At 40.0% G+C, this 25698-nt stretch overlaps 1 protein-coding gene across 3 annotated transcripts in view; it reads right to left on the bottom strand.

The window, feature by feature from the left end:
* Positions 1 to 12550, bottom strand: part of LOC134646151 (poliovirus receptor-like) — a 43424-nt gene extending 30874 nt beyond the window's left edge. For 2 of the 3 annotated variants that reach the window (XM_063499886.1, XM_063499887.1), the window contains exons 1-3: positions 12328 to 12550; positions 6066 to 6407; positions 5657 to 5959 (exon numbers count right to left, since the gene is read on the bottom strand). In XM_063499886.1, the coding sequence (XP_063355956.1) occupies positions 5657 to 5959; positions 6066 to 6407; positions 12328 to 12445 (763 nt within the window). In that variant the 5' untranslated portion in view covers positions 12446 to 12550. The remainder of the gene's footprint in view (positions 1 to 5656; positions 5960 to 6065; positions 6408 to 12327) is intronic. The other variant, XM_063499888.1, reaches the window with a different exon arrangement.
* Positions 12551 to 25698: the final 13148 nt, after the last annotated feature.

Below are 25698 nucleotides of genomic sequence, written 5' to 3' on the forward strand. Positions count from 1 at the left end.
ACTGCAATTGTAACGTGTCTCAGGAATGGGCAGGAATCTAAAGACTGGGACCTTTTCTTACCTTGAGCAACTGGATTCAGATAATTATCTGCAGGCTTTTCAATTCTCATACAAATAGCAGATGAGCTAGGAATTTTTCTCTGTGATCAGATAAATTATTGTAATTATTGTTTTTGTATGTAAGCCATTGTCTGGCACCTCTGGTTTTTTATAAAAACTGTTCCCGACTCCACTGTTAGATTATATGCAATGATATGTGTTGGCATGAACTGGTATTAATTCGTGGAAGCTGGAACTTTCCATTTAATGCCATTCTGAAGTTATGGAAAGACAAGCTCCTATAAACAAAGTCAAAAGGCTTTTACTCTGAAATGCAAAACGAGATTGATTTGAGATTGAGATGTTACCACTGTAGAGGTTGTGTATGGTTTGCATGAACTCCAATTACTTAGTGGAAATAGTAATTGTCCTGTTAACAGCATCCGCGTTTAATTATTAAAAGTACCAAATAAACAATTATAATTACGATATTGACGTGATAAAACTATGGGGTTGTATACTGTCAATGTAGAGTGAAATGATCTTGTGGAAACAGCAACTTTGCTTTTAATGGGATTCTGAAGTCAGTGAAAGAGTGGGTCATACATGGGAAATTTCAACGGGCCATTACTTTGAAAGGCAAAATCAAGGCGACTTGAAATTGACTTGATATCCCCGTGATAGTCGATCTTGAGTGACTGTCGATCTTGAGTGAAATTATCCCGTGGAAACAGCAATTTTCATTTTTAAAACATTCTGAAATAATTGAAAGAGTATATCACATATGGGCAAATTCGACGGGCCATTAATTTGAAAGGCAAAATCAGACCAACTTGAAATTAACATGGTTTTACTGTCGGGTTGGATACTATTGATCTAAAGTGGAATTACCCTGTGGAAACAGAAATTTTCCTTTTTAGAGCATTCTGAAATCGCTGAAAGTTAGGTAAATTATGGGCATTTTCAACAGGCCATTATTTTGGAAGGCAAAATCAGAATGACTTGAAATTGATATGGTAACATGGCGAGGATGGTTACTTTTGATCTAAAGTGGATGCATCCTGTGGAAATAGCAATTTTTATTTTTAGAGCATTTTGAAATCGTTAAAAGAGTAGGTCGTATCTTGGTAATTTGAAAAGACTTTTATTTTGGAAGGCAAAATCAGACTTATTTGAAATTGATATGGTATCACTGTGGGGTTGGACACTATTGATCTGAAGTGGAATTATCCTGTGGAAACAGAAATTTTCCATTTTAGGGCATTTTGAATTCGCTCAAAGAGTAAGTCATATATGGGCAATTTGAAAAGCCTTTTATTTTGGAAAGCAAAATCAGACTGACTTGATATTGATATGTTATCACTGTGGGGTTGTACACTGTTGATCTAAAGTGGAATTATCCTGTGGAAACAGAAATTTTCCATTTTAGAGCATTTTGAATTCGTTCAAAGAGTAAGTCATATATGGGCAATTTGAAAAGGCTTTTATTTTGGAAGGCAAAATCAGACTGACTTGATATTGATATGGTATCACTGTGGGGTTGGATATTGGTGATCTAAAGTGGAATTATTCTGTGGAAACAGAAATTTTCCATTTTAGATCATTTTGAATTCGTTCCAAGAGTAAGTCCTATATGGTCAATTTGAAAAGTGTTTTATTTTGGAAGGCAAAATCAGACTGACTTGATATTGATATGGTATCACTGTGGGGTTGTACACTGTTGATCTAAAGTGGAGTTATCCTGTGGAAACAGAAATTTTCCATTTTAGAGCATTTTGAATTCGTTCCAAGAGTAGGTCATATATGGTGAATTTGAAAAGGCTTTTATTTTGGAAGGCAAAATCAGAATGACTTGATATTGATATGGTATCACTGTGGGGTTGTATACTATTGATCTAAAGTGGAATTACCCTGTGGAAACAGAAAATTTCCTTTTTAGAGCATTCTGAAACCACTGAAAGTTAGGTCTTAAATGTTCAAATTCAACAGGCCATTAATTTTGGAAGGCAAAATCAGACTGACTTGATATTGATATGGTGTCACTGTGGGGTTGTATACTGTTGATCTAAAGTAAAATTATCCTGTGGAAACAGCAATTTTCCTTTTTAGAGCATTCTGAATTCGTTAAAAGAGTAGGTTGTATATGGGCAACTTGAAAAGACTTTTATTTTGGAAGGCAAAATCAGAATGACTTGAAATTGATATGGTATCACTGTGGGTTTGCATACTCTTGAGCCAGATTGAAATTATCCTGTGGAAACAAGAATTTGTCTTTTTAGAGAAATCAGAATTCATTGAAAGATTATTTCCCATATGTGCAATTTGAAAGGGCTCTTATTTTGAAAGGCAAAATCATAATGACCTGAGATTAACCTGGTATCACTGTGGGATGGAATACTGTCAATATAGATAGTAATTATTCTGTGGAAACAGCAATTTTCCATTTTATAGCTTTCTGAAGTCATTGAAAGCTCACACTGATATATGGTCAATTTGAAAGGGCCATTATTTTGAAAGGGAAAATAAGAATGATTGATATTGACATGGTATCACTATGGGGCTGTATACTGTCAATATAGACTGCAACTAGTCTGTGGAAATGTGAATTTTCCATTCTGAATTAATTGAAAAAGTAGTTCAAAAATAAACATTCAGAGGGCTTTTACTTTGAAATCCAACATTAGAGTGTGCAAACAAGACTAATTGATATTTGTGAATGTGCTCTTAATTTACTGGAAGTTGGTTTTTATTTAGAAGTCATGCTTCAGGAGCTTTTATTTTGAAATCAGGTTTCCACGTCTTTTGCCATAATACTTTGAATACACAGGGAACGTAAAACAAAGTGGAGGCTGGCTTAACTGCAATGCTGGAATTGGAGCTGAAGTACGGGACAAACTGTGTTCCTTTTCACCTCAATACGAAACGCGTAATATTTTCTCTGAATACGGAATGATTCCGTTTTTTACGGGATGTTTGGCAACTCTAATAATTAACCTTATGAACAAAATAAAGTTCACTATCAGTAACATCATAGCACCCACCGAGCTGTATAGAAACCCCGTCATGCTAGCTAGTACCCAGTACGAAAAAGTCAGCACAACGAAAATTAACTACACCTTAACTTGGTTTATATCTGACCCAGATAGACTGCAGGTCATAACTTCTTACCTGAAGTTCAGTTCACCTGACACTCCGACCGGCGGCCGCCTCGGGTCTCTGCTCCTAATGCCTCCCCTTTCCCTCATCCACCTGCTGACCTCCACCACTTGCTAATGTTACTGAATCTGTGGAAGTTCCGCGATAGCCACCACACGAAGTAACGAATAAATCTAAATCCCAGTAACGATTAACGCGTTCCTGATTTTGGTATAATAACTAGTTACCGTGCTCGTTACCACAATAATAACGTAGTTACCAGTGGCGGTCCTTGCCTGTTTGGCGCCCTGGGCGGACACTCCGACCGGCGGCCGCCTCGGGTCTCTGCTCCTCCTGCCTCCCCTTTCCCTCATCCACCTGCTGACCTCCACCACTTGCTAATGTTACTGAATCTGTGGAAGTTCCGCGATAGCCACCACACGAAGTAACGAATAAATCTAAATCCCAGTAACGATTAACGCGTTCCTGATTTTGGTATAATAACTAGTTACCGTGCTCGTTACCACAATAATAACGTAGTTACCAGTGGCGGTCCTTGCCTGTTTGGCGCCCTGGGCGGACACTCCCTCTGGCGCCCCCCCCCCCCCCCCCCCCACACACACACACACACAAACATAAAACATATTAAGGATTGTACATTAACATAAAACTGTTGTCGGAACCATACTGAATTTCACCAGAGAAACACACACACACACATATGAAGAGCGAGAGTTTGCACTGTATGCAAACAGCTACCAAACAGCCATCATAATTCGTCATACAATGAGAACAGGACAAATCAACAACTGACAATGACTAATTAATATTAAAATCTGTAACATAATGTATTGTTTGGAGTTTAGTCTGTTACTGTTAGTATTTTTACCATTTCTTTTTGGAGCAACTATAACCCACATTATTTCCTTAGAGATTAATAAAGTATTCTGATTCTGATTGTTTCAGGATGACCTGCCATTATCCAATGACACATCTGCTTACCTGTATCTTTTGCTCATTTCTCCTCTTCTTTTCTATTTTTTCTAAACTGATCACCTGATGGCTTTGAACTTTTCTTGTCCATCTTCCATTGGTTTTAATTTTGCACTCTAGTATGAACACAAATCCCCAAACTCGAAGATCACCACAGCATAACCTAACAGACCTACACCTTAGTTCACAGATTCACTTTGTCTAAGGTGTACTTCTGGGATTTCGCACGACCCAGGATTCAAACCATAAATACATAACGGGCTTGGAGTTACATGAAATGTGCTTTATTTGGAAGCAGCCGGCCCCCCTCCCCTGTCAACAGGTTGTATGTGAGACATTAAATCATCAAACTGTAAATTATACATTTTAAATTGTTATTGATCCCTATACCTCTAGTCCTAAACTGTATATTTATTTTCTTACTCTTCTTATATTTATTGTTTGTTTACTTGCACTGCTGTAACTGGAGCCTCGTTGTCTCGTCTCTCTACATGTACTGTAGCGGAGATGACAATAAAGTTTACTTTGTCTTCAGCAGTAAGCAGGCGCACCGAGGGCTCTCGCGCTCACTTTTCGCGTACAGAATTTCGAAAAAACATCGGTGCAAATTATAAGTCTGTATCATAATGTCTGGTGTTTTTGTGTTTGTTGGTTTGTTTTTATTTTGTTTTATTTTGCGAGTTGGTTATTAGATGCTGCTCCCGCCAGCCAGAGAATCCCCCGCCGCCCCGCCCTCTCCTCCCTGTGCCGCAAGCAGCAGGTGCACCTCGCAAACGGAGTGCGCCCTTACTCCCAGCAAATGGGCGATAGAAAACAGATCGGTGCCTATGCCATTCCCAATACGCACTGGCTGATGTCGGGGCAGCATGAGTACGAGCAATTTTTTAATTTTTTCTTGCCGATGCCCGTGATGCCGCCCCCCACCACGATGCCGCCCCGGGCAACCGCCCGTGTCGCCCGTTTCAAAAACCGCTACTGGTAGTTACTGTAACGCGTTAGTCCCAACACTGCTCAGGACACAGATCAGGTTCCATTACTCGTCTCATCTTTCGCAAAATCTTTATCCAGCTATTGTGAAAACATGGGTGAGTGACAATAGCATGAGAGCAAGGATAAAGCTGGTATCCCATACTGGGAAAAACAAAAAGCAAAACAAAAAAATCAACTCATGAACAAAGGAAAAAAAGCAAAACCATGTCAACTGTTCAAAACAAAGATGCAGGGTATAGTTTAAAAAAAGTGCAGCTATTACTTTTATTTTATCCACAATTTATGAAACTATTTCTGTTGCATGAGTAGATAATAAAGATTAACTGGTAGCAAGTAATTAAGTTCTATAGTATTGCTTTGTAGCTGCAGTTGCAGTTTAATCAGTTAATCCTGGGTGTGCCTGTGTACTTTTAATATTTGATTAAATAATCAAAACTGTTAAGTCAACAACAACACAAAAGAAGACAAATAATAAACTACATAAGCAGTTGATACTCACAGTAGACCTGTATGGTGAAGGGCAGACTTCTTTCTGTAGACAGGGAGTCACCGCTGATGACACACTGGACCTGGTGACCGTTAATCTCTCTCATAGGTACGCCAAACAGAGAGCTGACTGTGGTAGTCGTACCGTTGTTATGCTGTGTGGAGTTCGTTGTCGTCCTCACATTTTCTGTCAAAGCACCAGTGAGCCATTTTACCTCTGCAGGAGGCCTAGAGCCAGCAGCCGTGCAGGTAGCAAATAAAACCTCTTCTATGCCAAAAGTGGGAAGATTGTCCTTGACGTTTGTGAAAGGAGGCACTAGGAGATTTACAGCACACAATTAGTCAACATGCGAGCAACATAGTGAAATGTCTGTCTCACACGCAAACACCCAGAATATTTTAAATAAAGTTTTTCTTTATACCAAGCAAGTTTAGAGGTATCTCAGTTTTTTGATCTCCACTGGGAAACAAGGTGAAGATGCACGTGTAGCTGCCTTCATCCTTCAGGGCAACATTGGACAACTGAAGAGTTCCATTTTTGTCATTAAAATTCCCGATATATTTAAATTGATCATCACCTCCATTGACAAACAATGGTCCATCTCTGGGGAAGATCGTCAGAAAATTATCATTATGAGGTTTTTCTCTCGTCCTCCTCTGCCAGGTAATTTGTGTCAGGTCATCATTGGTACCAGTAACATAGCACGATAAGATAGCGGTACTTCCTTGTTCCACTGTCACACTTCCACCAATCACCTGGAGAGCTGTAAAGTACAGAAAACGTGATTAAGGCACAGCTGAAAATAGAAACAAAAGAGAATCCAAGTAGGGGAGACCGGGGATAGTTGTAACGTGGGTCAGTTGTAACACTTCTAATTTCTCCAATGAGGGCTAAGTTTCAAATCATGTGATTCACTCTGTACATGCGCAATTCAGTTCTTCTATCACTGGTGAAAAATCAGCACCCTTCGACAAACACAGACAATTTTAGAAGAAAAAAACTAATTTGTAAGCCAAAAAGTAAGTTTTTTGACTTTATTTCATTTTCTAATAGCACTAACTGCTTTGCAGTTAAACCCATCAAACTTAAATTATGTTATTTGTATGTCTATGGGGATATATTCTGTGCATGTCTTTAGTGCTAATGTTTTAGGTGTTAGCTGTAATGCGAGCTAGATCGTGGCTATAGGAGTCTGGGTCAGTTGTAACAGCAACAGCCTGGGTTAGTTGTAACAACCATGCAAATGTTACAACTTACCCCACTATTACTTTAACTCATATTTTTTTGTTTTCTTTGAATTACAGTATGCCTAGGTCATGGAAAAGACAGACTGACCGAGGGGTGCCTCTCAGTATTTTGGAGAGAGCATCAAATGATGTTAGAAATCAGGGAAAGTCCACCAGATCTGTGGCAAAATTGTATGGCATTTGCCATGTCACTTTGCACCGATTTTGTAAAGAGAGGATGAAGCTGGAAGAGCAGGGAGCAATGGAACTCCCACGTGTAGGATACCATAGTGGAAAGAAGGTCTTCACTGATGAACAAGAGAAGGAATTAACAGAATACCTGATGAGAGCTGCAGATGCATTTTATGGACTATGTCCACGTGAGGTAAGCAGATAGGAAGCAATAAAGGATAAGACAAGGGAAAGTTAGAAATTTGTAATGGTAGCAATTAAAAATATAGTATATCAGAAATACTACCATATTTCGTGATTAAAATTACAGGTAAAAGAACTGGCATATCAGCTTGCAGTGAAACATGGATGCAAATATCCAAAGTCATGGGACAAATTCTCAAGGGCTGGACAAGACTGGTTCTCAGCCTACATGAAACAAAACCCAACTTTGTCCATTAGAAGTGCTGAGGCTACAAGTCTGGCACGGGCCACCAGTTTTAATCAACACAATGTCGCATTGTTTTTCAAAAAATTTGATGAAGTGCTAAAGAGACACACCTTAACAGCAAATGACATATGGAATATTGATGAGACTGGCATAACAACTGTGCAAACCCCGGACAGAGTGATTGCAAAACGTGGCACTAAACAAGTTGGAGCAATGACATCAGCAGAGAGAGGTTCACTGGTCACCCTTGCATGTGCAGTTAATGCCATTGGCAACACAATTCCTCCAATGTTTGTGTTCCCACGCATACGTTATGCAGACCACTTTGTCAGAGATGGGCCAGTAGGAAGTATTGGCAGTGGAAATAAGTCAGGATGGATGCAAGAAACAGAGTTCCTCATCTTTCTAAAGCATTTTGCAAACCACACCAAGGTCAGCAATGAAAAAAAGTGATTCTTCTCATGGATAACCACAGTTCACACCTGTCAATTGCAGCCATTGACTTCTGCAAGAGCAATGGAATTGTGATGCTTACATTTCCCCCTCACTGCAGTCACAAACTCCAACCACTTGACAGGAGTGTTTATGGCCCACTGAAAAAGATGGTGAACAGTGCAAGTGATTCCTGGATGAGAATGAATCCAGGAAAGACCATGACAATATATGAAATACCAGGTCTTGTCAGGACGGCACTTCCAGCAGCAGCTACACCAAAGAATATACAGGCTGGATTCCAGTGCTGTGGAATTTGGCCATACAATCCAAACATATTTGAGGACAGTGACTTTGCTCCATCACAGGTCACAGATCGTCCTTCTCCAGCAGTCCATATGGACATTTCTCCAGCTGACCAACAGTCCGCTCCTCTTGCTGCTAATCTCACCAGTCCTACAGCTGACGACATGACCACTCCTCCAGATGCTCACGTCTCCAGTCTCCCAACCGACCTCCAAGCTGCTCCCTCATCAGGCTGTGATGAAAACCCACAGACCTCCTTGGGCTTTAACCCAGAAGATGTACGACCCTTACCAAAAGCTGGACCTAGAAAAAACCCTTCAACGGGAAGAAAAAGGAAACAAACAGCAATACTCACTGATACACCAGTTAAGATGGCCCTTGAAGCAGACCAGAGAAGCAGGAAAATAAGTTTACAAAAGAAGAGGCTGTGCCAGAAACAAGGCAAATCCACTCCCACAAACCTAAAACAATCCAAGCTTTCCACATCACGAAAGAAAAATCAGAAAATGAATAACACTGAACAGGACAACACAGATTCCTCAGATGCTGATGAGAATTTCTGTATTGTGTGCATGGAAAACTTCAATAACTCAAAGCCAAAAGAAGCTTGGGTTAAGTGCCTGACCTGTGCACTGTGGGCTCATGAGGCCTGCACTCCAGGACAGCCATACATCTGTCACCACTGTGATTCTGATGGTGATTAAAAACTTGACAAAAACACATACAGTTCATTTGATGAAGTTGGTGCACAGCTACATTTTTTCAGGTTAATTATTATGTCCAAATGTGGCAAGAGTTGTCGGTTATAATCCCCACCGAGCCAATGAAGACTCAATGAAGGCCAACCAAAATTATTGAAAAATTCAGTTAGTGAAAAGTTATCTTTTTTTGTTACAGTATTGTTCAAAATCTATATTTCTGCACTCTGTCACACACTCCTACACACACTCACAAACAGCTACATAAATGTTTATAAGTGCATTCAGGTGTTAAATAAAAAAGATTACATCTTAAGATTTTGTCAGTACCCTTATTTCATTGTGTTACATCTCACCCCAGGATATGTCACAACTAACCCAGACTATGGGGTTAATTTCACTCTTTGTGTTTGAGAGCATACCATGCAATGGGTAATTGTGCTGCAGAGAAAATAGCTGCACTATTTAATAGCAGAGACATGTAAATACTTTGCATTACATTTTGAATCCACTACCTTAAAAGAGCTCCAAGCTACAGACAGAAATGTCAAAAATGTTACAACTATCCCCGGTCTCCCCTACATTCATATCAAAGTGTGATGAACTCTTTTGTTTTTGCGTGTGTGCATGCTTCATCTTTTAAACAAATTTTGAAATTAAGCTGGGTAGACATTGAAAAATAACTATGATAAATATTCTTAACTAGTTTCTGGAGTGTTAAATCTACTCAAGCTTGAAACTTGTTTTGTTCATCAAATGATCAAAATAAGAAAATACACAGATGTCTAGTAGGTAACGTAACACAGCTTATTTTCTTAACTCGATGTGAGCCAGTCAAGGTTATGTGAGTAGTCATGCATCAAAGCATAGGAAAATGGCCCTAAAAACACCCACCTCCACTCTCCTTAACAGAGGAATGAAAACAATATTCTCCAGCGTCCTTACCATGCCCTTAGTTAACTACATACAAGCAGAAACCATCGATTTCAAGTTAAATATGCATATGTAACAAATAGATAATAAATGATGATACACAACCATTCAGTTTGATGAACAACAAAGTTCGTTAAAAAAAAAAAAAAACGTAATAAGACCCTGCAGCGCACATTGACGCCATATGTCTTGTAAGCAAGGGCGTAGATTTGGTTCTGGCATTGGTGGGGACGAATGATTCAACCACCGAACCCTGCCCTGTTTCTTTCTTTTTTTTTCCTTTTTGTTTTTGCTTCTTAATAAAAAAGAGGAGAAATATACTTGCCTACATATGCTATTCTACATGCTTTTAAACCATTTAAAATCACAATTCATAGTTTTATATGTGAATTATATAATGTTAAATTACTATTAAACAAATGACTAAGTATTTTAGACTTTAGTTTACTTCAGCTATATTCCATATAAATCAGGTATCATACAAAAATAAAAATAGCTTCAAATACAGTCATGACAATAAAAGAATATGACTTGAAGGACTTAACAACATTACTTCAGTTACAGTACACCAACATCTCTGATACATTAGCACTAAGGGAACACTGAATGACCTGGTGGTTTTTGTCCATAAAACTACTCATCTAAGATTACCACAAAGTAAAAGATCTCTCAGCAAAATCATGCAACAGTTTAGGCACACTGTTGCCCCGATCAAATCAGTGAGCTGGGATTTTTTATTCTAAACATGAACTACTGTTACAGCAACAGACATGGACTACTGGTGCCCCACACAACAACTCAATGTCCACTATGTGAAGGAGCCAAATACATGCCTTCTCCTCTTGTTAACTGAGATAAACTGCTGGCATATTTGTTTTACATCTATACTGTCCAGTCTCTCCTGGTGAACATGGCATACAGCAGCATTGTTTAATCTCATTTGAGTCATTGTTAACCTTAGCCATGTTTTTAGTCTTCTGAGAGCACTGAAGCTTCTTTCAGCCTGAGTACATGCGTTTTATCCTCAGATTAAAATTATTATTCTGTGCTTGATGTGCCTCACCTTTGGCCCTGGCTCCTCCCTCTGACTGCACTAGGACACCTTGCCACCTGATAAAATAACACATTGATTCGTGCCATATAAAAAGTGAGACATGTCAATTCAGATTCTTTGTCAAATATACACTAATGAATCAATTTACATCAGCAGCCTAACAACTGTCATGATAATAAATACTAGTTAATCTATAGCACCAAATCATCAGTCAGTCACCTGTGACCTCGCCTGTTCACCTCTGTCCGAGCTACAACATGGCAGAGCTGCCTCTGTCACCTGATAAATAACAGTGAGACACTCCACATACATGCAGTCACACATGTGCTTCAAATACAGTCATGAACCAACAAGTCATCATCCAATTCCACCTGTGATCTTGTATCACCGTTACTCTCTGAGCTTTGTGTTGGTTCTTCTGTCATCTGACAAATAGGACATACATGACAATAAGAATAAAATGTGGAGCTGCTTCAGTGTTTTTGTCACTTTGTGCAGATCTTGACGCATAAGTAATGTTTGTAGGGTGAGTGCATTTTTAAAACAATTTGTGCAAACTGCACTACAAGTTGAAATATTTGCAAAATCACGACTACCTCATGATATTTTGTCTCAAAAATGAACCCTATGAATATGTCAACACTATTAGGATGAAATTATTGTGTCACCAACATTTTAACGTTAGACATATAATTTTAAGAGCCTCTGTAAACTAATATCCTGGCTTGCTCGAGGCTGCAGTTTTCTCTGACAGTTTCAATCAAAATTAGAAATGCTGCTCTGAGACTGAGATAACTAATAGTGCTGCCTGTTGTGCAGTTAGTTTCCAAAACACGTTATTCATGGTTACATACAATTTTAGACTGATGTGGGCCAAAGCCTAGCATAGCCTGTAACGTTATTATGACGGACACATTTTATGAGTGAACTTGACTTTAAGTGACTTACAGGTTTCTTTGAAAAATACTTTCTTATATCCAGGTTCTTCCTTTTTACTACCGTCCTCCTCTCCTCCTTGCAGGTCCAGCGCAGGCTTGCCGCTGCTAAAACTAAACAGAGCTCCCTGAAAGGCACAGCCAATCACATTGGCCATATTTGTCACATGAGGTAGGACTCCAGTAGAGAACGTAATTTAACTCTTTCTGCACCGCTGGGTGAATGAGACGTTGACAGATCGTTTTTTCTTTCTTTCTATCGGGTTTGTTTTTCTTTACTCGAAGAGATCAAATTATTGGTGGGGACAATTCAGTAATCGCTGGATATTGGTGGGGACGTGTCCCTTCCGTCCATGCCAAATCGACGCCCTTGCTTGTAAGCCAAATCTCTGAAGCTTGAATGTTAAAATAAGAAGCTGCAGTGGACAAATACAACATTTAAATTCAGTTCATCGCAGCCTAGGCACTACAAAATACCTTCTACATCAGCACATAGAAGAGACAACGTCACGAGAAGGACACGTAGTAGCGCAGAGTCACATATGGACGGTATGCTGTGGCAGAAACTGCCACAAAAGGAAGCAGCTCCATCCATCCGCTAATCATTGCTGTCCACTAATCATAATATTTACACATTCCAACTTCCGGGAGAAAAAAGTCCACAGCCCAAAAATGTTAGAACACAACAGGACCGATGATTCTTTTGTGAGTCTAGCAAAGAAAGAAAGAAGGAGGCGGGCTGAAAATGGCTGAGCATAGTGACAGGGGGTGGGAATAAAATCTTTCAGACATAAGAGTGAATTAAGGATACAGCATGGTTTCTGTTCAGCCTTTTAAACAGCCTAACGGACGGAAACACACGTGGCTTTACCTTAAATGTACATCAAAACAACGGCGATCACGGGGAGGACCAAAATCCTTGCTGTCTGCGCTGTCTGAGAAAAGAGTGGGGTTTTTCTTGTTTTGTTTTTGTCACGGACCCGGTTCCAGGGACTCGAGGTCCGTGAGCAGTATGGACTATGATTATTATTATTATATTATATGTATGTGTTCTGTGCTGCTTCTGTCCTGTGTTCCATGGTTGTGCATTGGCAGGTGTGTGTGTGCAGTGTGGCTGAGAGCTCCTCGACGCTGGATCGTTGAGTAACTACTCGTCAATGTTTCCAGCAAAGTCAGTGCATGCTAAGTCAATCGCTATTGAGTTGTGGGTTAACGGCTGCCTTTGTGGTTTTCCAGCAGGAGTGCGGGAACGGGAGAGCAGCGAGCACAAATTTCACGGGAGCGGAGACACGGAGCACGGGCACTGAAAAGGAGACACGGCACGGGAGTTGGAGACGCACGGGGAATTTATTGTGTACTATTTACTCCACTTTAAATAAACGCACTGTTTGCATCGCAGAAGTCCTGCATCTTGGGTCCTCCTTCCCCACACACCCACAGTCTGCCACACAGACCGTGAAACTTTTCAGGGGCGCATCCAGGATTTTACTTAATTGGGTGGCACAGGACCCAAAAACCAGGCAGAGGGGCTCACATGAAATCTGAATAAAACAATGGGCACCATTTTCAGGTTAGTATACACCACTGTGTCCTGTTCTCAAGAAAACATGGTGCTGCACAAGGGTTTAAGTATCATTTGTGTTGGATAATGTTTTACAAAGCAGGAATAATGTATTTAGATTTTTTCCTTCGGTAAACAGAAAATAGTGAAAGCTTCTTAGGTAGGATGGTTAAGTAATTCACCTCTGGGAGATCTTAAAATGAAAAAAATATACAAATTATTATATTATTATTATTAGTTGACATTATTAGAATTTTACTCCTCAATTTAGATGATGCAGTAAAACCAAGAGATGCGTGATGAAATGTATGGGCTGATTTCTTGGCACTAAGTGATCAGCCAGAGACCATTCATGTGTAAAACTTCCAAGTGAAGCTTAGTGTCACTTAATGTTACTGACCTCCATCTGAGGTTGTTCTTGCTGTGCTGCACTGTCACCAGCTGGTTCATTTGTTCGGACACGCCACCAAAAAAGTCTAAACCTATGCCTGGAATTTTTGGGACATTAATTAAAAATCCCTCCAACACCACTGCAATACAGCTGAAATAAAACAATCAAGTGCATGAGTAACCCAATGTTAAAAGAGAGATATCCAAATACGCGAAACAAAGGCCAATGGCAAACGAGGAGCTTGTCCCCAGAAGTGGATCATGTATTGTCTGGAAACACTTTTAATTTTAGAGCGATGCACTAATTTAGGTGCATCACTCGTGACAGTACAATAAAACATTTTTTAATGAAAAAAAAATCACTGAATAATAATCAAATAATCATATTCTCCATATTGATTCAAATCATAGAGATCAACATGTCACGAGACTAAATTCACTGTGTTTTAAAGAGGATATGTACTTCTCAGATTATCCGATTTTTTCTTTGTTTCCATCCTTTTCCTTTCTACTATTTTGGTACCAGTTTTACTTAGTTTCATCTGTACAAAAAACATTATTCACAAGCAGTCTTCCTTTTTTCCCTCTCGCTGAATGAAATCTAGCCTAAAATGTCTATTGTAACACACTAACTAGTGCACTTTTTTGCCCCACAGAAAGTATCAAAACTGCCAGTTAGGCCATTCCTAAGATTTGCACTCTCTCTGATAAGATTGCTTTGATTTTGCAGCATAAGTACGGCCTGACTAACTACCGTCAAGAACACTGCACCATGGGAAAGACCAAAGAGCTATCAAAGGACAGTGTAGGAGCCATAACCAAATGTACTGAATTTTGGTGATCACTGGGTTTTCATTTGTTTGGTTGCTATGGTGATGTGTAACTGGAGTCATGTGGGTGCTAGCGGTGACATTAAGAGGGCGTTGTCAGTCTGTCATTAACTGATTTGATTTTGACAGAGAGGAGGGCTGGGTAGCCATAGTTTTTGTTGACCGCTGCACAACGAGTTTCCCCTTGTTGGATTAGAGCTGTGATGTTTTAAGAGTCTGAATCAGGAGCCAATCACATTACTCTGTAAACTCTCAAAGCACTTTAATAAACAAGCAAGCAATTCCACCTCTCGCATTATTGCGTAAAGTTGACAGCGCGTCAGGCAAAGAGGCATGCTCCATCCCCGGCCTCTAGCGACTGTGGAAGTCGCTACAGACATCATGGACAAGAATGTAGATCTGCTGTAATGGATTACAAGACCATCAGCAAATAGCTCAGTGAGAAGGTGACAACTGCTGGTGTGAATATTTGGAATAGGAAGAAATATAAAATGACCATCAATTGCCCTCAGCCTGGAGCATGACAGTGACCCAAGGCCACATAGTAGGTCACAAAGGAGTCTCTAAAGAACAGCGGTTTCTCGACCAAGTACTAAGTGATATTTTGCTTGGGGAAAAAACAAAACATGCAAATACATTTATAACTTATGTGTTTTTTCTGGGGTTTTTTGGTTGATATTCTGACAACACTTCAATGAAGCTAAATGAAACCATTGGAGCCTGTTCATTTCTTTGTAACTGAGAAAAATTACCAATTCACCAGGGGATCAAATACTTTTTCCTCAACTGTACCTGTGGAGGTACAGATATGTCTAGGAGAACGGTCAGTAAACACTGTGACCAGAATGTATAACAGAGAGTGTTGGAGAGTGGGACGATGTCTGAGGAATATGAGGCTATAACATGAAGATTTGAGAGAGAGCTGCTGAACCTCGGGTAAGACGAGAGGTCAGCAGCAGTATGGCTTCATGCCAAGAAAGAGCACTACAGATGTTTTCTTTCAGAGTGCTGATGGAGAAGTACAGAAAAGGCCAGCAGGAGTTTCACTGGGTCTTTATGGATCTAAAGAAAGGATATGATAGGGACCCAAGAAAGAAACTTATACTGCATGAGGAAGTCAGAAGAGGCAGAGAAGCATGTGAAGGTGGTGCAGAACATGTATGAGGACAACGAGACAGTGAGATGTGCGACAGGGGTGACAGATGGGTTCAGGGAGGCTGTGGCTGATGGGATCAGCTCTGAGCCCCTTTTTGTCTCCGATGGTAATGGATAGGCTGACAGATGAGGTCAGACAGGAGTCTTTTCAGACTGTGATCATTGCAGACAACAGTGTGATCTGTACTAAGTGCAGGAGAGGAGTTGGAAGTGAACCCGAAAAGGTGGAGGTATGGACTGAAGAGAAGATATGAACGTCAGTAGAAGCAAGAAAGAATAAATGTGTGTGAATGAGAAGAAGACAAGTGTAACACTGAAGCTGTAAAGAGTAGAGGTGGTGAAGGTGTAGCCGCTAAACTGGTGGCCTAAATCTTCGTCACCACGTCTATATACATACAAGCGTGCGGGGAGAGAGTGAATCAGCGCTCGGAGTACGGACACTGGGCCGGCTTTAAATACACAATTTATTTTTTAAAAGAACAGTCAGAATCACAAGTATGAGTTAAAATCCCCACTATACAATGAAAAATAAATGTTCACAACCCGCTAAAAGCCCTGCCGGCAGAGATGAAGATACAATAAGAAAAAAAAGTCAAAGCTAAATGAATGTCCTTTTTATATGATAAAAACTTCCCCCCTAAAGTCCTCTATTCTCAGTGTCCAACCACACGCACTCGGCCAAATGTTCCTTAACTGAAAGTGACCGAAGGGGAGCTCCTCTTCCAGGATGGGGAGATCTCGCCAGCGAAAGGCCAGGGAGGAGGCTCCTATCCCCACCTGGCAGCGCGTGACCGTGCGGTCCAGCACTCTCCGCACCCGCACACGGCTTCCCTCGTAGCCCGGCCCTGAAACAATAAAACACGGGCCAGCAACGTTGTCGGCACAGCCACTGTCACCCTTCCCCGGCAAAGCCACACCTAGCGCCCAACAGTGGGAAAGCGATACTCACTCGCAGGCAGAGGCGTCCCCTCTGCCCTACTGTGGATTTCACACGTCGCCTCCCACTGTTGCTATTCTGAATCGCCGGGTTATGCTGGCCGCTCGCCAGAAGTCTCGTGACGCCTCACAGGCAGGCCGGTCCTCCTATACATGTGCCCGTCTACACACGTTCGGTTTCCTGCTCCCCGCTTTGACCCCGTGTGTCTCTCCTCTCTCTTCTCCCTTTGCGCTCACCATCTCTCTTAAGTCCGTTTGGCGGCCAATAGGCCACCTCGGGGGCACGCCCCGACCTCACAGGTGCACGCAATTGTCTGTCCAATCCACAGTGGAATAAAAAAAGAATACTATACAGCGACACAAAACACAGTATAAATATGGGGATAAAATCATGCAATAAGAATATCAATAAACAATCATGCAATAGCACTATAACAATAAAACATGCAAATAAAATCACTATGTAGCAACACACAGTCTGATTCAAAACAAAATATAAAAACACAATTTTCCACTGTGTGACAAAGGTACATGAGTATAAATACCTAATATCAGCCATCAAAAGCAACAGACAATGCACAAAAGAAGTGAAGAAGAGAGTACAGGCAGTGTGGAGTGGGTGGAAAAACATATTGGGATGATTTGTGACAGAGGGATAGCAGCAGGGGTGAAAGGTAAGGTTTACGAGATGATACCACTATGATACTGCTATAAGGTTTCCAAATGGTCGCACTGAAAAAAAGACAGAATGTTGAGCTGAAGATGCTCAGATTTTCATCAGGAGTAACAGGATAGACAGGATTAGAAATGAGTAAATCAGAGGGAAAGCTAAGGACTGAGATGGTTTGGGCGTGTGCAGAGGACGGAGAGTGAATATTTTAGATGTTGAATATTTAGCTCCCAGGCTGAAGAAAAAGAGAAACACTGACGTTTCATGAATGTAATAAAAGAGGACATGGAGGTTAGCATGAAAGAGGAGAGTGCTAGAGCATGAGACGGAAACTGTTTTGATTTCTAAACGATCTGAAAAAAAGAAGCAAAATTCTTGAGCCAACCCTCACTTCTTCATAGTTTAGTTTTAAGGAGCTGGACTTTCTTTCTTTAAAGTGCAAACAAAAAAGTGCAGCTATTACTGTTATTTTATCTATAACTTATGAAACTATTTCTGTTGCATGAGTAGATAATACAGATTAACTGGTAACAAGTAATTAAGTTCTATAGTATTGCTTTGCAGTTGCAGTTTAATCAGTTAATCCTTGATGTGCCTGTGTACTTTTAATATTTGATTAAATAATTAACATTCTTAAGTCAAAGGCAACACAAAAGAAGACAAATAATAAGCTACATGAGTAGTTGACACTCACAGTAGACCTGTATAGTGAAGGGCAGACTTTCTTCTTTAGACAGGGAGTCACCACTGATGACACACTGGACCTGGTGACCGCTAATCTCTCTCCTAGGAACACCAAACAGAGAGCTGACTGTGGAAGTCGTCCCGTTGTCAGACTGTGTGGAGTTTGTTGTCATCCTCACATTGTCTCCCAAAGCACCAGTGAGCCACCTCACCTCTGCAGGAGGCTTCGATCCAGCAGCTGTGCAGGTAGCAAATAAAACCTCTTCTGTGCCCAAAGTCGGAAGATTGTCCTTGACGCTTGTGAAAGGAGGCACAACGTTGTAACATTGACAACCAACAACACTGAAACTCTTATCTTCAACTTCATCAGTTAGAGCTACTGAAGATATTTGTAGCTAAATTTAGACTTGTAGGAGACCCTCCCCCACCTTGAGCTGTGAAAATAAGACAAGGAGAAGCTAAAGCTGAGTGGAAATTCCCCAGGGGATACCTGGGTGGGGGTCTCAATGTTCATAACTGGATTACTTTGGTCTGGAAGGGAGATGGACCTTTATGACTCACGGGAAGTCACATACACAGAGGTACATAGGAGACAAAGGAGTTGAGGTCTGCAGAGGAATTTTGGGGTCCTGTACATCTCCCTTCTAGAAGCTGTATTAATAAGTGTGGATGAATAAAAGTGTTGTGAATTGACTACTAAGTCCCAGTGTTGTCTCTGGAGGCCTGAGGAATCCAAGAACTGGGGTGAGACAGTTTAGAGGTAACACTACCCAGTCTTCAAATTAGCAACACAGTATGTTGGTATAACACAGTTGTTCCCCAAACTTTTCCTTGCATCATCCCCAGCAGACTGCAGCATCAGAAAAGCATACTTGTCATTACAGGTAGTCTAGTATGTTATCTAAGTGTAAACCTAGATATTTATATTTCGTTACCATCTCTGTGTCCGCCCTACAAACTTTCACAAGCTGAAGGAGCCCTGAATCTTCTGAAATCTACTATCATTTCCTTCGTCTTTGAGGTGTTCAATATGATACCAGAACACCCTCTGAGTGTATCAAATTAACTTCACTTGGCTCTATCAAGAAACTAAAGTGATGTTGTTTATGTGACAGTAAGCATTTCGTAGTCAAATATGTTGCAGCCAAGATTGCACCAAATCAACTGCTTTCCACCAAAAGGTGAGGAATCAAGCAAAACCCAGAGCACACAGATCCCTTAAAACACTGCAACAGCAGCCAGGAGTCATCTGTAGATGTAAACGCCAACTTTGAGCATCAGTTGTGTCAGAGTAGCTGCATTTCCACCTGCAGAAGCTTGATACATACCGGTCCTGTAGCTTGGACAGATTAGTACAACGTTACGGCCACTATGTGGAGCTCTTTGTCTATTTTCTATATTAGTTAGACTCTGAGATTGTTGTAGCTGACCTTCTTGATGCATGCTCAATCATCCAGGTAAGAAAATCCTGAAAAGTATATTCTGTTCTTCTTGAAGTAGAGTTTTTAGTGGGAGAAATGTTTTGTCACTTATCAAAATATCATCCAGGTGACAGTGAGCACCTGGATGATACCCTTTTCACCTTTTAGGTGAAAAGGGAAAGACCATCTCTGAATCGAGGAGGGTATCTAAGGGTACATCTTTCACCATCTTACAATGCTGTGATTGCAACCATTCCCCAAGTCTCTGTGAATAGTACTCTTGGCCATTGATCAGTGGTCTTTGATCAATGGTCGTTGATCAGTGGTTGTTGATCAATGGTCATGAGAATTTGCATATTAATGGTGAAGGAACTGACCTCACAGCCCATTGTTCCTTCAGTGGGCTGGTTTCAGTCATTATGCAAATGTACTGTTTTTAAGGTTGGAGGAAACTGCAGTCAGCTGAGACTGAAGAAGTCACTTGGATGAGTGACAAAACGCTTCTCCCACTGAAAACGCTACATCCAGATGAACAAAATCAGCTTTTGGTTTCTGACCTTACATGGCCTCTCTATGTGCTTTATTCTCATCAGCATTATCAAAATCATACTGCTGTCTGCAGATATCTCAAATAGGAAATTTACCACTTTTTTTCCAGTCATTTGTTATTACTTCTTAAAGTAAATTAGTTGTCGCCACTACCATTGCCCGTGGGAGCTCCGTCTGGGGCCTCCATCTGTTTTGTCCTTACCTTCTTTGATGAGCCTTTCCCATGTGTTTCTGCCTCAAAATTTTCTTCTTCCTTGGATTTTCTCTATTGTTGCTGTTCCTTTTTTTCTTTTTTGTTTTTCTACAATTTGTATCAGCTCTCACACATTTGCAACCATCAGTGTATTAATTTGACTTGTTCTAGATCTAGTTTCACAAAAAAAAAAAAAACCAAACATGTCATCTAATTAGTCAGGCACTGAATATACACAAAATACTTCTGAGAGGTAACCATCTGAATCCTTTAAAACTTGCTTAGTTTGTCTTACCTCAGCAAAAATAATGAACATCTAATATTGTGGCTATGTGAACCTCAATTTCAGTCTTAGACATACAAAGGTCTAATGCCACAGTCACATTTAAAAAGGTTGACCTAACAAGTATTCAATTTAGGCATAACATATGTTAAACTATCACCATCTGCTGGCTATTATAATTTTTAGGTCAAGGTTCAAATCTTGAACTCAGAGAAAGAGGAGAGACAGAACAGAGGAGAGGCATATACAGATAAAAACATAAATGTAAAGTATGTCAAATCCAGGTTTGATGTTTTAGATTATCATTTGAAAAATAAAAAAGCAGAAAAATGTCTCAAGTAATGTTTGAAAAGCACATCATACAGTTTCTGAAAAACAAAAGATACATTGTCCAGGTACTGTAGGCTGAGCCGATTTTAATCAGTTTAAATGCCTGTTTGTGTCCAAGTAATTTAATTATGGTGGGGATGTTGTCCTTGTGTCATAGAGCTAGTTTGTTTAAGAGGAATCATCATGATGTCCCTGCAGTTCAAAGACTCCCTCTGGCTACAGTCTGTGACAGGGGATTTCTTTAAATCACCCCGCAGTTCTTCAGCTAAGACCCCTGAGTTAGAAAACACAAACACTGCAGCTTCTTTCACTCGCGAGGGCAGGACGCACGACCTGCGTCTCATCACTGTCTGCGTGCTTTATTTATACTTTTCTGTGTGTCTGTGTATGTGTGTGTACAAAGATAACAAGGTTATTCTCAGAACTCAGAGCTGAGGTTCCCCTTTTTCTAAATCTGTATGTTCTTACAGAAAGGGGAAGCTGTAAGTTGTTTGTGAGGAGGAAGAGTCAGGAAGCCAATGAGGGCCTGCAGGACTGCGTCGACACTGCAGACTGGGGCGTGCTCTAGGATCCACATGTGGATGACATAAACAGAATCATAGACTGCATCACTGACTATGTAAATATGTGTAAACCATAATTCCAACAACAAGCCCTGGATCACCACTGACCTGAATACTGAATGAAAAGATGAGGGCCTGCAAATTGTTTTGTTTTTTTTGTTTGTTTTTGTACTGATGCATGTTTATTTACCTTTGAAGAAAAATCCCACTATCTTTTCCCACTATGGGAAAAGATAGTGGGAGTTATTCTCTGCCCAGTAACAGCCCGTGGGACGGAAACCTGTTTTTACTGGGAAGATACAGAGAGTTGTGTGTGAGGGTATGAAAGAGGAGCTGAGACACCCCAGGGGCAGAGCGCACCTAACTTAGACCTGTAATGTTTTGATGTGTGTGTTCGCTCTCCTGCATGCATGCAGTAATAAAATAGCTTGACCACAGCTGACCGTGTTGCAGACTTTTTTCTTTTTTTTTAATACAGAAAATTCCATGACACGTCACCACCACCCGCCCATGACAATACTCCATCAGCCTTTTTACGGCTGAGGGGTAAAAAATTATGGGCCAAAGTTTAAACACACATGAGTGCTGTGAAATTTTAGCTTCATATATCAAATACAGTTTTGTGAAAAATGGTCTATCGACCCACTATCAAGCCATTTTTTTCTCATATTGAAATCTGAGACAATGTTTGAACACAAACATCTCAAAAACTATTTTTAAAAAAAGCCTAAAGTTTTACTTTACCATTAAAATGAATCAGGAATTTAAACAAGTCAAGGAAAAAGTGAGATTAGCAGTTGAGAGTACAGTGCATTTTGAAGGTTGACATTGTTTTTTCACAATATTTCAGTGCTTTACTGTAGTGCTTGTAATACAGAACTTAAATTTGAATTTTGATACTGAGCGTGTCACAAATTCTGTTTTTGCTGACTTTGCCTCCTGTCGTTAGCTTGTATACTCATAACAAAAGTCGGCACAAAACAGATGATCAAAGGGTTTCACTGACAATACAAAATGTTTGTGTGTCAACAGAAGTTAAACTTGCCTTTCACCATTTTGGAAAGTGAAGCAGCTTACAGCAAACACTGTAGAGCGAGTCTGGCTCCAGGGTGAGTCAGTGGAAACAGAGATCCAAGTAAGCTAACTTTGTTCATTTTTGTATTTTACATGATAGAAGTCTTTTGAATAGCATTTGATCTGGCCCCTAACCCATGACCAATTTGCAGTGGGAACAATTCTTGCCAACAGCATAGCTCCTGGGAAAACACAGGCATCATAAGCTTTGCAGAAATATGTAAGCAGATATCGAACAGAATTATCAGCTACAGTCAGTTTCCATCTTTATGATGACACGCTTTTCATAACAGTGAAGAAAAAATGGCTCTTTATCAGTCAGCACACTTATTAGCCTCGTCTATGTTTTAAATAAGTCAGCTCGGCTGAATGGATGGAGTTAAAGGTCTGAACCAGAACAACAAAAGATAAGAAATTAAGAGAGTGCATTTGCATTTGTGAAACTTAGCATTTGTTGCTTCACGCACTGTGTAGTCTTGTATTCATACAATATTAAAAGTTAAATTGACTATTTTTAGTATTTTATTATTACCTAAAAATGAGTATTTAATCATACTTCCATTTCCACATTCACAGCAAGTACAGACAAGTGCAGGCCTGTTTTATTATATTTTTATGTAGTAGTTTTACTGGTGGGGAGTAAGTGTGTGCACCATCATTGTGCACAAGAGAAATTTAGCACCATTCACAGTGTGCAGTGAAGCTATTCTCTGTGTGAGTTTTTGTATTGTACTGGTAATTAATTTAGTTTTTCTGATAAAAACACTGTGGGTTTTATAAACTGCAGCTTAATGGCTCGTGTTATCAGGAGGAGTAAAGAACATCAGCCAGAGCTTCATTGCAGATGGCCAGACACACCTGCTGCAGCTGTGCTAGCGCAGTGACTGGATGCTGTCATGGTGCTTTTGATAGACACAATAAGGAAAACATGTAATTGCATATGAATGGGCTATGTGTCCACAATTGCCCAGTATTATACATTATAAGCTTAAACCTTAAATACTTCCATTATTACCCTTAGGGAAGGGTGTTACTGAAGGCAAGTGGATCTTTCTTTCCTGAATTTACAGTAACCACATTACTATAACTGTCAACAGCTTTCACTGATGATGAAAGCATTTCACAAGTTTGGTGGAAACACAAGAACAGATGGCGAATACAGTTAAAGCTTTTTCATGACAACAAAGGAACAGGCAGTTAAAACCACAACGGTTGTTCCAGTTACACGCGATGTCGTTTCTCAACGTGTCCCTTTTAAAAAGACTTCGTAATATTTCATTGACAAGCAGGCATCAGTTCTGAAACCTTTACAGAAACAAGGGGAAGATAAATAAATCGAAGGCAGGGGTATGAATGGATAACAAAAACTTCCACCCGTCCTTCATCTGTTTATTGACCAGCGAACTCTGGAAAGACGTGGGTGGAGCTTTCAGTCAGCATATTGTCCATCATTGGCTTCCACAACTGTCAGAGGGATTGCTGAGGCAGAGAATTCAGAACATTTGTTCATAATAATAAAAAATTATGCTTATAATTTTTTATAAATTTTTTTTCGATCGCTTTAGCCCAGTTCTCACAGCAGAAAAGTCAGTCTCATTATTCTATTTTTGCCTGTTTTCTTTTGCATATAGTTTAAAGAGTATTATTTTTGCTTCTCTCAATTTCATCATTTTGTAAAATAAATTTAAAAATCCTTCAGATTTCACTTTTGTTTCTGATTTTTCAGAATGTGTACACTACATTAAGCCTACATTTTTCCAATACTCTTTCTAAAGTCACTTAAGCTTTTGAGAAAAAAACTAACCAATTCGATGACTATGTTTTTAAAGGGTGGTGAAAGGTTTCTATTCATTCATCACAGAGTTAAAGTGACTGACTGACTTTATTTTTTGACAAATGCGAGAAAAGTTTTGATTGTAGTAGCTTCTTTTGCACAAGGGACTCAGTTATGAGAAATGCTGTTTTGAGAACTGCATGGAGAGTAGCTTCATTGACTTTTCTGCTCTGAGAATTGCACAGAAGCAATTGAGAAAAACTAAGTTAAGTCATTAGCACCAAAATATTGAGAGACATATTTAATTAATATGTAACATAATTAATTTTGAGTTTAACATCACTACAAATTAACTGTTACTGACCTCGCTCACTTCCTGCAGTTTCTCTTGCTCTTGTCTGTGATCATCTCCTGCACTCCTGGGAGATGGTGGGTCTCTAGACCCATCACCATGTGATGGAAAACACCTAACACCACAGAAAACAATAACAACGGTTCATCAATGTGTCTCAATGAATGAAAACTTTGTCTGCAAATAATTTGAGGAATGTAGTGAAATGTAACAGAGAAACCAGTGCCCTGTTTAATTGTTTGTGTTGAACTTTGCAACAAATGCAATTTGCAATTTGCAATTTATAAAGAAATAACCAAGCAGTTCACACAGTTTTTGAGTGAACTGTCAAATTGCATCTCTCTCTCTCTCTCTGTGTGTGTGTGTGAGTGTGTGTGTTTGAAGTACCTTTGAAGTTGTCTGGATTTATCAAGGTACCATACTGCAGCTCCAACAACAATCAGGAAAAACAAAACACCAACCAGGACCCAGGCAGCAGGGCATGCTTCTACAGACAAACATGAAAAAAAATTATTGTGAGAATGAGGTAATCCTTTCTCTCCTTCATGGTGTTTAGTCTTTTCAGACATTGTTCAAACACCATGCAGCACTTCTACCAAACATTCAAAAACTTCTATGTGCTGAAAGATACTGAGGCAAATCTGAAATGAGGACTCATGTGGTAGAGCAGGTCAGCTACTAACCGGAAGGTTGGTGGTTCTATCCCAGGCTCCTCCACTGTGCATGTCAAATATCCTTGGGCAAGATACTAACCCCGCGTTGCTCTCCGATGAATCCATCGGAGTTTGAATGTGTATGAATGTTAGATAGTAAGCACTTAACAGCTTAGAAAAAGTACTTGTGTGAATGGGTGAATGAATTAATTGTATAAAGCGCTTTGAGTGCTCAGATAGATTAGAAAAGCGCTATATAAGAACCAGTCCATTTACCATTTACCATATGACCATGAAAAGAACCACATCCTACGATATGTTCTTCCAGTGATGGAGCTGACTTGAATATAATTTTTGCTCTGCGTGGAGCTTCAGTCATCCATTCATTAACACTATGTTTTATGCTGGTTACTTCAAACCAACCATCTCT

This window comes from Pelmatolapia mariae, linkage group LG16_19, assembly GCF_036321145.2.
Source record: "Pelmatolapia mariae isolate MD_Pm_ZW linkage group LG16_19, Pm_UMD_F_2, whole genome shotgun sequence".
Lineage (NCBI taxonomy): Eukaryota > Metazoa > Chordata > Actinopteri > Cichliformes > Cichlidae > Pelmatolapia > Pelmatolapia mariae.